General features: G+C 53.8%; 1 protein-coding gene across 1 annotated transcript in view; it reads right to left on the reverse strand.

The window, feature by feature from the left end:
* The window catches only part of NLRX1 (NLR family member X1), a 29,073-nt gene extending 20,512 nt beyond the window's left edge, over positions 1-8,561 (reverse strand). Inside the window, exons 1-6 of the mRNA XM_080642333.1 lie at positions 8,509-8,561; positions 4,265-4,389; positions 3,353-3,422; positions 2,862-2,950; positions 1,495-2,114; positions 100-921 (exon numbers count right to left, since the gene is read on the reverse strand). Coding sequence (XP_080498459.1) covers positions 100-921; positions 1,495-2,114; positions 2,862-2,950; positions 3,353-3,422; positions 4,265-4,334 — 1,671 coding nt within the window. The 5' untranslated portion in view covers positions 4,335-4,389; positions 8,509-8,561. The remainder of the gene's footprint in view (positions 1-99; positions 922-1,494; positions 2,115-2,861; positions 2,951-3,352; positions 3,423-4,264; positions 4,390-8,508) is intronic.
* Between the last annotated feature and the right edge of the window lie 3,422 nt (positions 8,562-11,983).

The raw sequence follows: 11,983 nt of genomic DNA on the forward strand, positions 1-11,983 counted from the left end.
CAGAGCTCTGCAGGAAGCAGCCCTTTCCTTCTGGGAGAGAAGCAGGGCGCCAGGGGAGCAGGAGGCCGCTGGGGGCCGCCCGGCCGGCGCTGGTGTTACCTTCAGCAGGTTAAAGAGCACAGGCAGGATCCGCAGCGGCAGCAGCTTGGCCAGGATGCCCAGGACCAGGCTGACGTCTTCCCCGACGCGGCCCACCAGCTCGGCCACATCCTTGCCCACCCGCTGCAACGTGGTCTTGTGCAAGCCCAACACAATGTAGAGGGCGGCCAGGTACTCCTGCATGGCTGGCACAGTGAACACGAAGGTGCCCGGGTGCCCCAGCTCCACGCACGGGGCCAGGAAGAAGCGCAGGGCGTCCCCGCGGAAGATGTGCAGCAGTTGGAACTCCTCCTCCGTGCGGACGCCCGCCTCCAGGCAGCCGCGCAGGTCCTCCTCCGAGAAGCGGGTCTTGCGGGAGGACACCCCCTCGTAGGCCAGCTTGCCCATGGTTCGAGCAGCGTAGGCCATCAGGGACAGCTGGGCCGGGTCCCCGCTGGCCAGCACCTCCCCCCCGAAGTTGAGGCGCAGGAAGCTGGTGTAGATGCCAGTGAGGGTCTGGCCGGCCGGGGTGGGCGCGTGCAGGAAGTGCAGGGTGGCGCACACCAGCCAGCAGTAGGAGGGCAGGAAGCAGGCGGCCGTGATCTGGTGGTGGCCCTCCAGGTTCCGGGACAGCATCTCCACTAGGCTGTCCCGCTGCGCCACCGTGGCCGGGACGCCCGCACCCCCAGCGCCGGGCCCGCAGTCAGGCTGGTGGAGGCGCAGCTGGAAGTAGAGCTTCTGCAGGTTGGTGTCAGAGAAGCCGCAGATCTCCCCGTAGCGGCCCACATACTTGCTGGGGATGCGGCCAACGGCAGAGGGCCGGGTGGTCACCAGGATGCTGGCCTGGAAGAGCAGAGGCGAGGGTCAGAGCCCTCATATCCTGATGGCTCCCTCCCTGGGAGCCTGAGGACCCAGTGTCCCAGGATGGAATGACGACAACTGTGCACCTACTAGGAGCCCGCACACTGTGCGCACAGCGTCTATGTAGTTAGTGCCTCTTCCAGCAGCACAACTCAAGAAGAAAAAACAGAAAGAAGTGCGGGCAAGTTGGTGACTTGTTCAAAGACACACAGCTGGGAAGTGGTGGGGCCAGGATGTAAACTCGCCCAGGGCCTCTCCCACCCAATCAATATGCAAGCCTACCCCAGCTGATGTGGCTCAGTGGTTGAGCATCGACCTATGAACCAGGAGGTCATGGTTGGATTCCTGTCAGGGCACATACCCAGGTTATGGGCTTGGCCCCCAGTGTGGGTGTGCAGGAGGCAGCCGATCAATGATTCCCTCTCATCACTGATGTTTCTATCTCTCTCTCCCTCTATGAAATCAATAAAAAAATATATTTTAACAATGCAGGCCTAAGACAAAAACTCGTAGGTGGCAAATCGGGATAGAGAGGCAGGGAGGAGGGGCACCTACCTCGGGCAGCATGTATTTGCGCAGCAGATTGACGAGGATGGCAGCCGGCGCGGCTGGCTCCTGGGGGTCACTGCATAGCCCCGTGCCTGCCAGTCGGAAGTCCAGGTTGAGCCGCTCCAAGCCATGGAGCACAAACAGCAGGCGAGAGCCCGCTGCGGCCATCAGGGGCAGAACCTCCTTCAGGGCCGTGTAGCGCCGGGCCACCAGCTGGCACAAGGAGGCCGGGGCCAGGCCCAGGGAGGACAGGTCCTCGCAGGAGAAGGGAATGAGCAGCTCGAAGGCTGGCAGCCGCCCGTGGCACCAGTCCAGCACCATCTTGCGCACCAGTGTGCTCTTGCCGGTGCCCACGGTCCCATACAGGACCACGGTCTGCACCCGGCACCCACAGGCGTCCGGGTCAAAGAGCTGAGACAGGGCCAGGGTGGGGCGCATGGCCGGGGGTGGCTGTGAAGGGGAACGAAGCTCTGAAGGCGGGCGAAGCAGCTCATCGGGGGCGCTCTCACGGACCACGGGGTCCACATGCACTGTGTCTAGTGCAAAGGTTGGGCCGAACTGGCGCTCTTCCCGGGGCAGCCGGCTAAACCACTCGGCCAGGTTCCGGCGGTGCTGCTGGATGGCCTCTGGATTGGAAGGCAGAGGGAATGGGTTAGGTCTAGGACAGTGGTTGGCAAACTCATTAGTCAACAGAACCAAATAGCAACAGTACAACGATTGAAATTTCTTTTGAGAGCCAAATTTTTTAAACTTAAACTTCTAACACCACTTCTTCAAAATAGACTCGCCCAGGCCGTGGTATTTTGTGGAAGAGCCACACTCAAGGGGCCAAAGAGCCGCATGTGGCTCGCAAGCCACAGTTTGCCAACCACGGGGCTAGGAAATGGGGCAGGCGGGGTGGGCGGAGGGGCAGGCTGCGGAGTCAGACAGCACAGGAGGTGCTGGCGCTCAGATGGTGCTGGGCACTCAGATGGTGCCATGCATCCCTCAAAAAAGACAGAGTCCAGAAAGGCGGAACCCCTGGGGCAGAAAGTGGGAGCCGGGGATGAGGGATGCTGAGCCTGGGTTCACTGGCTTCACAATTAGATCAAAGTGAAATCTTTTTCCAACTGCTAGACCCAGTGTGTTAAAGGCAGGGATGGCACCTCCTTCCCAGGGCTTTGCACATGTGTGCATTGCATGAGCGTTGCAGGAAGAGATGCACGGACAGATAGGTGATGGGACGAGGGCAGGTGACCACTGATAGATGATGCCAGTGGGTCCTCCATGCCTCTCTCTCCCTGCCTGCTTCTCCCCCAGACCACTCCCCTCACCCCACCCGGGATCCCCGCCAGCCCCTCGCCTCAGGCTGGCCAAGGAACCAATCTCTTTACCAGCAGCAGAGATGCTCCGTAACACTGGTCCATGCCTCCCTGATGGGGGAACACTGCCCACTGAGCTTCCATAGTGATGGGTAAAGGCCCTGGGAGCAAGGAGAAGAAATGAGCTGGAGCTTGGCTACTGAGCTCAGTCCCTGCACAAGCGTGGAGCTCAGGCCGGGTTAGAATGAGGAACTTCTAGCTTCCTGAGACCCAGGCCCAGTCCTGGACACCCAAGTTAAGACTCTGACTCTCACCCTCCCAGAGACTGAGGTCTCACCCCTCGCCCTCCACCGCCCACAGCTGCCTGTGGGGAACTCAGCCTGGTACCTGCCAGACTCCACCCACCTCCCACAGATCCACCCACTGGCTGACCACCGTGACTTGTGCTGTAAATGATATAAGCCAACTCCCTCTTAAGCCTGGTGCTCTCTCCAAGTCTTGACCCTTCCCAGGCTCCTTGGCTATGCCCAGGTATATTCTAAGGTATGATACCAAGGCCTCACCTAGGGGGGCCAAGGGGACACACCCCTTTAAGGGCCCAATTCCAGTGGATCATCCAGGGGATATTTTCATCTGCAGAGAGGAAAGAAGGAAGAAATAGCATCCAGATCCCACCCATATTTCCCCACCAAGACACAGACCCATGTCTACCTCAAACCCCCCCATTTGCTCTTAAGCATCATGTACCGCCCCTCTGTAGCAGTTATGATGCCATTTTATATTCTACCCTGTGACCATTTGATTAACATTCATTTCCACCACCACCCCACCACAAGAGCAGGATCACATCTGTTTTTTTACACAATTATATACTTAGAACTTAGCACAATTATATACTTGGCACATAGCAGGCACTCAAACAATATTTGTTGTCCCTAGTCGGTGGTGTTCAGTGGTTAGAGTGTCGGCCTGCGCACCAGAGGGTCATGGGCTTGATTCCTGGTCAAAGGCACGTACCTCGGTTGCAGGTTCCCCAGCCCCAGTTGGGTGTGTGCAAGAGGCAACCAATCAATGTGTCTCTCTAATGTCGATCTCTCTCTCTCTCCCTCTCTCTCTCTCTCTCTCTCTCCCTCCCCCTTTCCCCCCTCTTCCCTCCCTTAAACTCTCTATAGAAATCAATGGAAAAATATTCTTGGTGAGGACTAAAATATATATATTTGTTGAATGCAAAATGAAATCAGACAAGTGTTCCTGGACTTATGTAGCTACAGGAACCCTCACCTAGGTGACTCCCCTATTTCAGGATGGGAAAAAGGAAGCTGAGAGAGATGAGGTAACTTGCCCAAGGCCAACAGCTAGTGAACCCAGAGCTGGGACTGGCACCCCTGGTGTCTGAATCCCTGCCCTCTTGGAGGCACCATCTGGACTCAAAAGGAAGCAGGAGGTGGAAACAGAAACCCCTGATGCCCACTAACCTGCTGGCTGAGGTGCTCTTGCCAGGCCAGGTCCCCAAAAGGCCCGGGGCAGATGGCGACTCCACCTCATGGCAGAAGAGACGGTCCAAGCCAGGGGTGGGCACACCACCTTCTATCCTGTTCCCCTGTAAAAAGAATGGTGTGAATTGACCACGCTTGCCCTTCCCACTCCCACCTCCCTGTGCAGGCCAAGGAAAGTCCTTCTCCTCAGGAAAGCATGAGCCTTTCCTGAAATGTCAGCATTGCCACAGCCCTGGCCTGGCCTTCAGAACTCCTCCCTCTTCCACATCCCCCACCTGAGTGATCCATTTAACTCCTAGCTCCTATTTCCTCTCCCCTGGGGCTTCAGGAAGGTCTTTCTCCTGAGTTTCAGCCTAGTGAATGGCCAGATGTAGGGGTCCTTTTTCTGGCTTGACTGCCAGCAACCTCAGATGAGTCCTGTGTTCATTTCCAGTGGTTTTTCTAAGCCAACCTTTTTCAGTAATAATTTTCTACTCCCCTCTGCATTTTTCCCCCCAGGTATCAGGTCCTTTTAGCTGAGTTTTCACATTTATGATTTTATCTTCTCTGTGACGTTTATGTACGCTGCCTTTGAGGCTGGCCTAAGTAATGAATAAATTAAGGAGAACCAAGATGGCAGCATAGGTAAATGCTGGTACTCACTGTCTCCCACAACCACAACAAAATTACAATTAGCCCTAGCCAGTCTGGCTCAATGGGTAGTGTCAACCTGCCAACTGAAGGGTCCCAGGTTCAATTCTGGTCAAGGGCACATGACTGGCTTGGGTTGTGGGCTCAGTCCCCAGTGGGGGCTGTGCAGAAGGCAGATGATCAATGATTCTCTCTCATCATTGATGTTTCTATCTCCCTCTCCCTTCCTCTCTGAAATCAATAATTTTTTTTTTTTAATTTACAACTAAAATACAGAACAAACATCATTCAGAACTGCCTGAAACCTGGATGAATGGAAGTCCTACAACTAGAGAAGAAGAAAGTGCATTGAGACTTGTAAGAGGGGTGGAGGCACAGAACGAGCTGGTCTGGCACCCATGTATGGCGTTTTTTTAATTGGGAGGGATAGCTCCAAGGCATCCTGTGAGAAGCAGGGGGCCCCAGCCCCCACACCAAACCCCCAGTTCCAGAGCTGGGAAGAGAAGTCCCCATAACTTCAGGCTGTAAAAACCAGCAGGGATTGTGGCTAAGTGACACAGAGATTACTGGAGTCCCAGGTGTTCCTCTTAAAGGGCCCACATATGAATTTACATGCTCTGCTCCCTCTGAACTCCAGAGCCCAGCAGTGGCTTTAGGGGAATCCAGAGACATAAGGAGAGGAATTGGACTGTCTGGCAATGGGGCAGGAACTCAGGAACAGCTTTCTCCAAGACAGGGGTGCTTACAGGGGTCACTGCTCCTATGCTGGGACCTCCCCAGTTGCAGAGCTGACTGGAAGCCATACTTGAGTCTCCATCAGCCTGGTGCACACTGTTTGCTCCATCCTAGTGATTCCCTCAGACCCCATCCCATCCAATTTTCAGCCCCACCCACGCTCTTTACAGCTGCTTTTCCATATGAATGGCCTGTCCTGGCTCAGGCTTCAGACTTTGCTAAAATCTCTTAAACAAGCAGCAGCTGGAGTCAGCGTGCTCCATACCTATCAATAAAAGACACCCAGGACTGGCACCAGCCTGCCTTGTTTCACAGTTGGGCCTCACAAGCCCAATACAAGTAGCAGCCATCTGCAGATCTCTCTGTAGCTCCTACTGGGTGGCCCCAGGCAGTGGCTGACTTTGCACCTCCCAGGAGGCCCCAGAGCCAGTGCACCTGGTGGACAGCTTCAGACCATACCAGATTAGAACTCTACACAGGGGTGTTTCCTGCACAGTAGCTCTTCCATTGTAGACTCAGTTGGTACTCACAACCAATTGGTCTGGAGGTCAATTCCCCTCAGGGACACTTGCCAACAGCAATCAAGGCTCAACTACAAGACTGTGCACACAGCTCACACAGGGACACACCTAGAATGCCCAGCTCAGGTGACTGAGGAGGCTGAGCCACTGCACCCTACAGGACACCTACTACACAAGGTCACTTTACCAATTCCAGGAGACAACTTCAAGCATACCAATATTTGCATTATGGGAGTGCCAGAAGGAGAAGAGAGAGAGCAAGATGTTGAAAATTTATTTGAAGAACAATGTCAGAAAACATTCCCTACCTGGTGAAAGAAAGAGACTTAAAGTCCAGGAAGCACAAAGAATCCTAAACAAGAAGACCCAAAAAGGCCCACACCAAGACACATCATAAAGGGTTAAAGACAAAGGGTTAAAGATAAAGAGACGCTTAAAAGTAGCAAGAGAAAAGCAGTTAGTTACCTATAAGCAAATGCCCATACAACTGTCAGCTGACTTCTCAACAGGAACTTTCCAGGCCAGAAGGGAGTGGCAAGAAATACTCAAAGTGATGAAGAGCAACGACCTACCACCAAGATTACTCTACCCAGCAAAGTTATCATTTAGAACTGAAGGTCCAGCCCTAGCCGGTTTGGCTCAGTGGATAGAGCGTCAGCCTGCGGACTGAAGGGTCCCAGGTTCGATTCCAGCCAAGGGCACATGCCCAGGTTGTGGGCTCGATCCCCAATAGTGGCGTGCAGGAGGCAGCCAATCAATGATTCTCTCTCATCATTGATGTTTCTATCTCTCTATCCCTGTCCCTTCCTCTCTGAAATCAATAAAGAAATATATTTAGAATTGAAGGTCCAATAAAGATCTTCAGAGACAAGAAAAAGCTAAAGGAGTTCATCACCACCAAACCAATGTTATATGAAACGTTGAAGGGAATCTTTAAGAAAAGAAGAAGAAAAATATGAACAATAAAATGGCCATAAATATATATCTATCAATAACTGAATAAAAAATAACTGAATAAAAAAATCAAAATAAATGAACAAGAAATCTAATGAACAAAATAAACAGATGAATAAAATAGAACCAGAGGCATGGAAACAAGGAACACATTGATGAATCTCAAAGAGAAGGGGGGTGGGAAGAGATTAACCAAAGGTCTTATATGCATATATGCATTACCTATGGACACAGACAATAGGGTGGTGAAGGACTGGGACGGGGCAAGAACAAGTAGAGGGGGGTAATGGGGAGATAAAGGGGGTACATCTGTAATACTCTCAACAATAAAGATTTAAACAAATAAAAAAATAAGTTAATGAACTTCCTATTTGACATCTCCAAGTTTCCTGCCAATACTTGAAGCTTCACACATGGAAAACTAAACTCCTTATTCCCCTCCCTTTTCAGTGACTTCACTGCAAACCTTCCCATTCACGATTTACCCTAGAAATCTGACTTCTTTGTCTGCAAATACCCCTCCCTCCTTCACAGTGGAAACAGGCCTACTGCCGCCTCCCCGTGCTTTGCAAGCCTGTGCTGATTGTATTATCGCTACTGTCCCTGTGCTAATGCAGGCCTTCTGCAGACTTCAAGGGACCCTTCCCCCTTACTGGCCTCTCTTCAGTCTCATGTCATTCCAATCCCTCATCCCAGCCACCAATCAGCTCCCTGAAATCTTCGGTTATAAATAGAGCACAAACACCTGGCCCACACCAACTATTTTTCTGAGTTTGCCCCAACCCGCACCTCACTTGCCAGGCTCATTGAATTCTTGCTGGCACTTTCCTGTGTTCATACATTTTCTCCAGATTGGAATGACCTCAGCATCCTCCCCAATCTTTTCAGACCCTGCCCAAAGGTCCTGTCTCCCGGAAAGTCGTTCCTGGTTCCTCTGGGCTCCCTGACACGGAGCCAGCTGCTCTTTGGCAACGGATTTCCAGAGACACGGTTCCTCATGGGCAGGGCACACTTAGGGGCACTGGCTGCGCCAGGCCCACCGCCAGTGGGCCAACCAGTGCAGTGGGGAGGGAGGCTCCCAGCAGGTGACCCAGGCGGTGGAGGAGGCAGGGAGAGGCCCTGGAAAGCTGAGGAAACTAGTTGGGGTGATCAAATCAGACCCAGGGCCACGACTCAAGCTGGGACTCGCGGAAGTGGGGGAAGGGCAATTCTCCCAAGATCACCCCGGGCCAGGGCAGCGAGAAAAGGAGGAGACTCGGCAGGGAAAGTACAAGGGCTGAGCTCCCCAGACCAGCGCTCCTTCCCCCAAACTAGGTCCCAGATAGCCTCCCAGTTCCAGTGGCTTCGGACCGGGACGCAGAGCCGGTCAGGAAGCCCACCCACCGCTCGGCGGAGCAGCGTCCAGTCCTCCGGCCCGAACTCCCCACGACGCTTGCGCAGCCCCGCCCGCCTCGCCCCGCCCCGCCAGCCTCGCCCGCCTAGCAGGCCCCGCCCCGCTCAGCCCCGCCCCGCGTGCGCCCGGGAACCGGGATCCCGCACCCACTGATGCCAGCGTCTCCCACTGGTTCCGGGGCCGGCGCCGCGTGTCCTGCCCGTCCGCCTGGCATCCGGCCCTGGCAGCGGGCACGGGAGAGGACGAGGCCAGGCAATCCAGGTCCTCGTTCCTGGGGGCCGGTGGACGGCCAGAGGGACTGGCGCCCGGAGAGCAGGCTCGGGGCGGGGACTTCTCCCCACGCGTCCAGGCACCGCCCCTCCTGTCTTCCCTCGGGCGGCCCCGTTGCTAGGACTGCCTCTGCAGGCTGCCAAGCGCCAGTCCCATCCAGTGGCCTCACTGACCACCTCCCGGGCAGGGCTGGTTGTTTTGCCCATTTTACAGATGGAGGAACCGCGGCATGGAAGGGTGCAAGTACTCGCGCAGGTGAACCCGATTAGGAAGCGAGAGTCAGAACCAGAATCGGGGTCGAGCCTCACCCCTCTGGCCACTTCTCCGTCCTCAGCCTACCTCCCGGCAGAGACCCAGTCACGGTCTCCTTGGGCCTTTCCTTCCGCACCTGGCTCTGCAGACCCAGCCTCTGCAGGCTTCTGGCCACTTGGGTCAAGGAAGGAGGAAGAATGGGGCCGGAGGAACCGCTTCCACCCCAACCTGCTCGTCTTGTCGGCACCCAATCACGGCCTAGCCCTGGAGCTTCCTGATCCTCAGAGCCCCCACCCGCTCCCATGCAAGACACACCCAGGGCCTGTGTCTCAGTGGAGGAGCCACCCACCACCCACAGCAGGGCATGCCTCCACATGCAAGCACGCGTGGCCACTGTGCACTAATAGGTGTACAATGGGGGACGCATGGGTTCTCGGGGCAGGGCTGTGTGAGCTCCACCCTTCATATAGACCAGCGGTTCCCAATGGGGCACACGCCCCACAGGGGGGCAATTTGATTTTTAAGGGGGACAATTCAAAAATGAGTTATTAACAGTGAATTTTTTCATTTCTTATGGTTCTAGTGGCCTCATATACAGTATATAAATATATATTCTGACATTTATGCATTTCAGTTCTCTGTTATATGTTTTGAAACTTTATTTTCTATTTTTTCATGTCACTTCATATTATTATTTTTTCAACAATTTCTTAGTAATTTCTTCATCAGTACTTCAACTGTCCTTTCGTTCTTTTATTTTTCTCTTTTATGGTTGCCCTGTTTTTTGGAAGCTTGTTTAGATCAAGTTAATGGCCTTTTAGGCTTCCTGCACGTGAATAGTTCACTTTTTGAATAATAAGAATTATATGTCACAGGGGGACATCAGGATGTTAGAGATGCTTATGTGGGGCGTGGCCAAAAGAAGGTTGGGGACCACTGGTCTAGACCCAAGGCAGTGCTGATAAACACATGGTATTGGGGTAGTGCTGAACAAGGGGTGCAGGCACCAGACAGACTCTAGCAGCTCCCCTCCAGGGGCCCAGATGATGGTGCTTCAGAGGAGACAGAGGCTTAGGAAAGTCCTGGCCGGGCGGAGGGTGGGGGCGGTGCGTTATTAACTGCTTCTGGCAGAGGAGATGACTGCTGAGCTGGATTCTAAGAAATAAGTCCAGGCTGACTGGCTTGGCTCAGTGGATAGAGCATTGGACCGAAGGGTCCTGGGTTCGATTCCAGTCAAGGCCTGCTCCCCAGCCTGGGCCCTGGTCAGGGCGCATGCAGGAGGCAACCAATCGATGTGTTTCTCTCACATCAATATTTCTGTCTTTCCCTGTCCCTTTCACACTCTCTCAAATCACTGGGAAAATATCCTTGGGTGAGGATGAAAGAAAGAGAGAGAGAGAGAAAAAGAGAGAGGAAGGGAAGGAAAGGAGGGAGGGAGGGAGGGAGGGAGGGAAGGAGGGAGGGAGGAAGGGAGAAGTCCAGGAAGGGAATTCCAGGCAGCAGGGACAATGGCACGTTTGCATTGCAAGAGATATTCTGAAAGGGGAATAGAAAGGTCTGGGGAGAGGGAAGTAGAGTCACTCAATGAATGTGGGCTCAGATGTGGCATGGTGGGCCTGGGGACTCCTCTACCTTCACCCCCTTACTTCATCGTGTGAGGCAGAGGGGCTCCTGGCTGCAGTGACTTGCCCCAGCTCAGAGCAGGTTCTCTCCCCCTGGGTATGACAGTCCTGTCAGCTTTTTTAAATTTTTACGTTTTTTGTTGTTGTTGCTGTTGTTTTTTTATTTCAGAGAGGGAGAGAGAGATAGAAATACCAATGATGAGAGGAAATCATTGATTGGCTGCCTCCTGCACAGCCCCACTGGGTATCAATTCCATAACCCAGGCATGTGCCCTGACTGGGAATCGAACCATAATTTCTTAGTCCATAGGCCCATGCTCAACCACTCAGCCACACCAGGTGGGCCATGTCAGCTTTTTAGTAACATAGGATTTGACTGGCCTCTTGTGGACTGGGGTCCTGGGGTCGTGCTTGCGTGCTCTGTCACCTGACCTCAGAATGGGTGCCAGGCGCTGGGGAGAAGTCTGGGTCGCCTCTGCCCTGGCACAGCCCTGACAGAGGTGGCTGTGTGGAAGTGATCTCGGAGGCCAGGAAGGCCGGCCGCAGGGGTGAGTGGGCCCATTTCAAAGCTCACTGAGCTGGGGGAGGGTGTTAACCCCCTCTCCCCCACTGTCTGCAGGGTAGGGACTGGTGGAGAAATCGCAGTTGCTTCTCGGTGGCGAGAGCACCTAACTTGAGAGCTTGCGCAAGTCACTTCTCCAACCCTGGGCTTCCTCTTGCAGCCTCGCAGGGTGCAGCAAGAATCTAAGGGGCTTCCTTCGCAGAGACTCCAGCGCTCCCACACTCCCTGGGCCCCATGGCCTTCACTGGCACTAGGTTGGCTACCCATCTCCTTAGCAACCAAGGGAATTTACAGACAGGATGGATGGTGCTTTAGTCTCTCAGGGGTGCTTGCATTTTCAAAGAGAAAGAGTAAAGCTGAAGAATCTTAAGAAAAATGATCTAATGGTGAAATGTTGTGCTCTCTGAGTTTATGGAGCCAAATATTGGCATCAGCCCTGGCCCGTGTGGCTCAGTGGATAGAGCATCGGCCTGCGGACTGAAGGGTCCTGGGTTCGATTCCAGTCAAGGACACGTGCCAGGTTGTGGTCTCTATCCCCAGTAAGAGGTGTGCAGGAGGCAGCCAATCAATGATTCTCTCTCACCATTGATGTTTCTATCTCTCTCTCCCTCTCCCTTCCTCTCTGAAATCAATTAAAATATATTTTTAAAGTAAAATTAAAAAACAACAACAAACAAATATTGGCATCACTTTGGAGAGAAGGTGGCACCAGAATGCCCCTAAAACTAGCTAGAATTTCAGGGGTTGGATTTCTTTCCA

This window comes from Plecotus auritus (assembly GCF_963455305.1).
Source record: "Plecotus auritus genome assembly, chromosome: 9".
NCBI lineage: Eukaryota > Metazoa > Chordata > Mammalia > Chiroptera > Vespertilionidae > Plecotus > Plecotus auritus.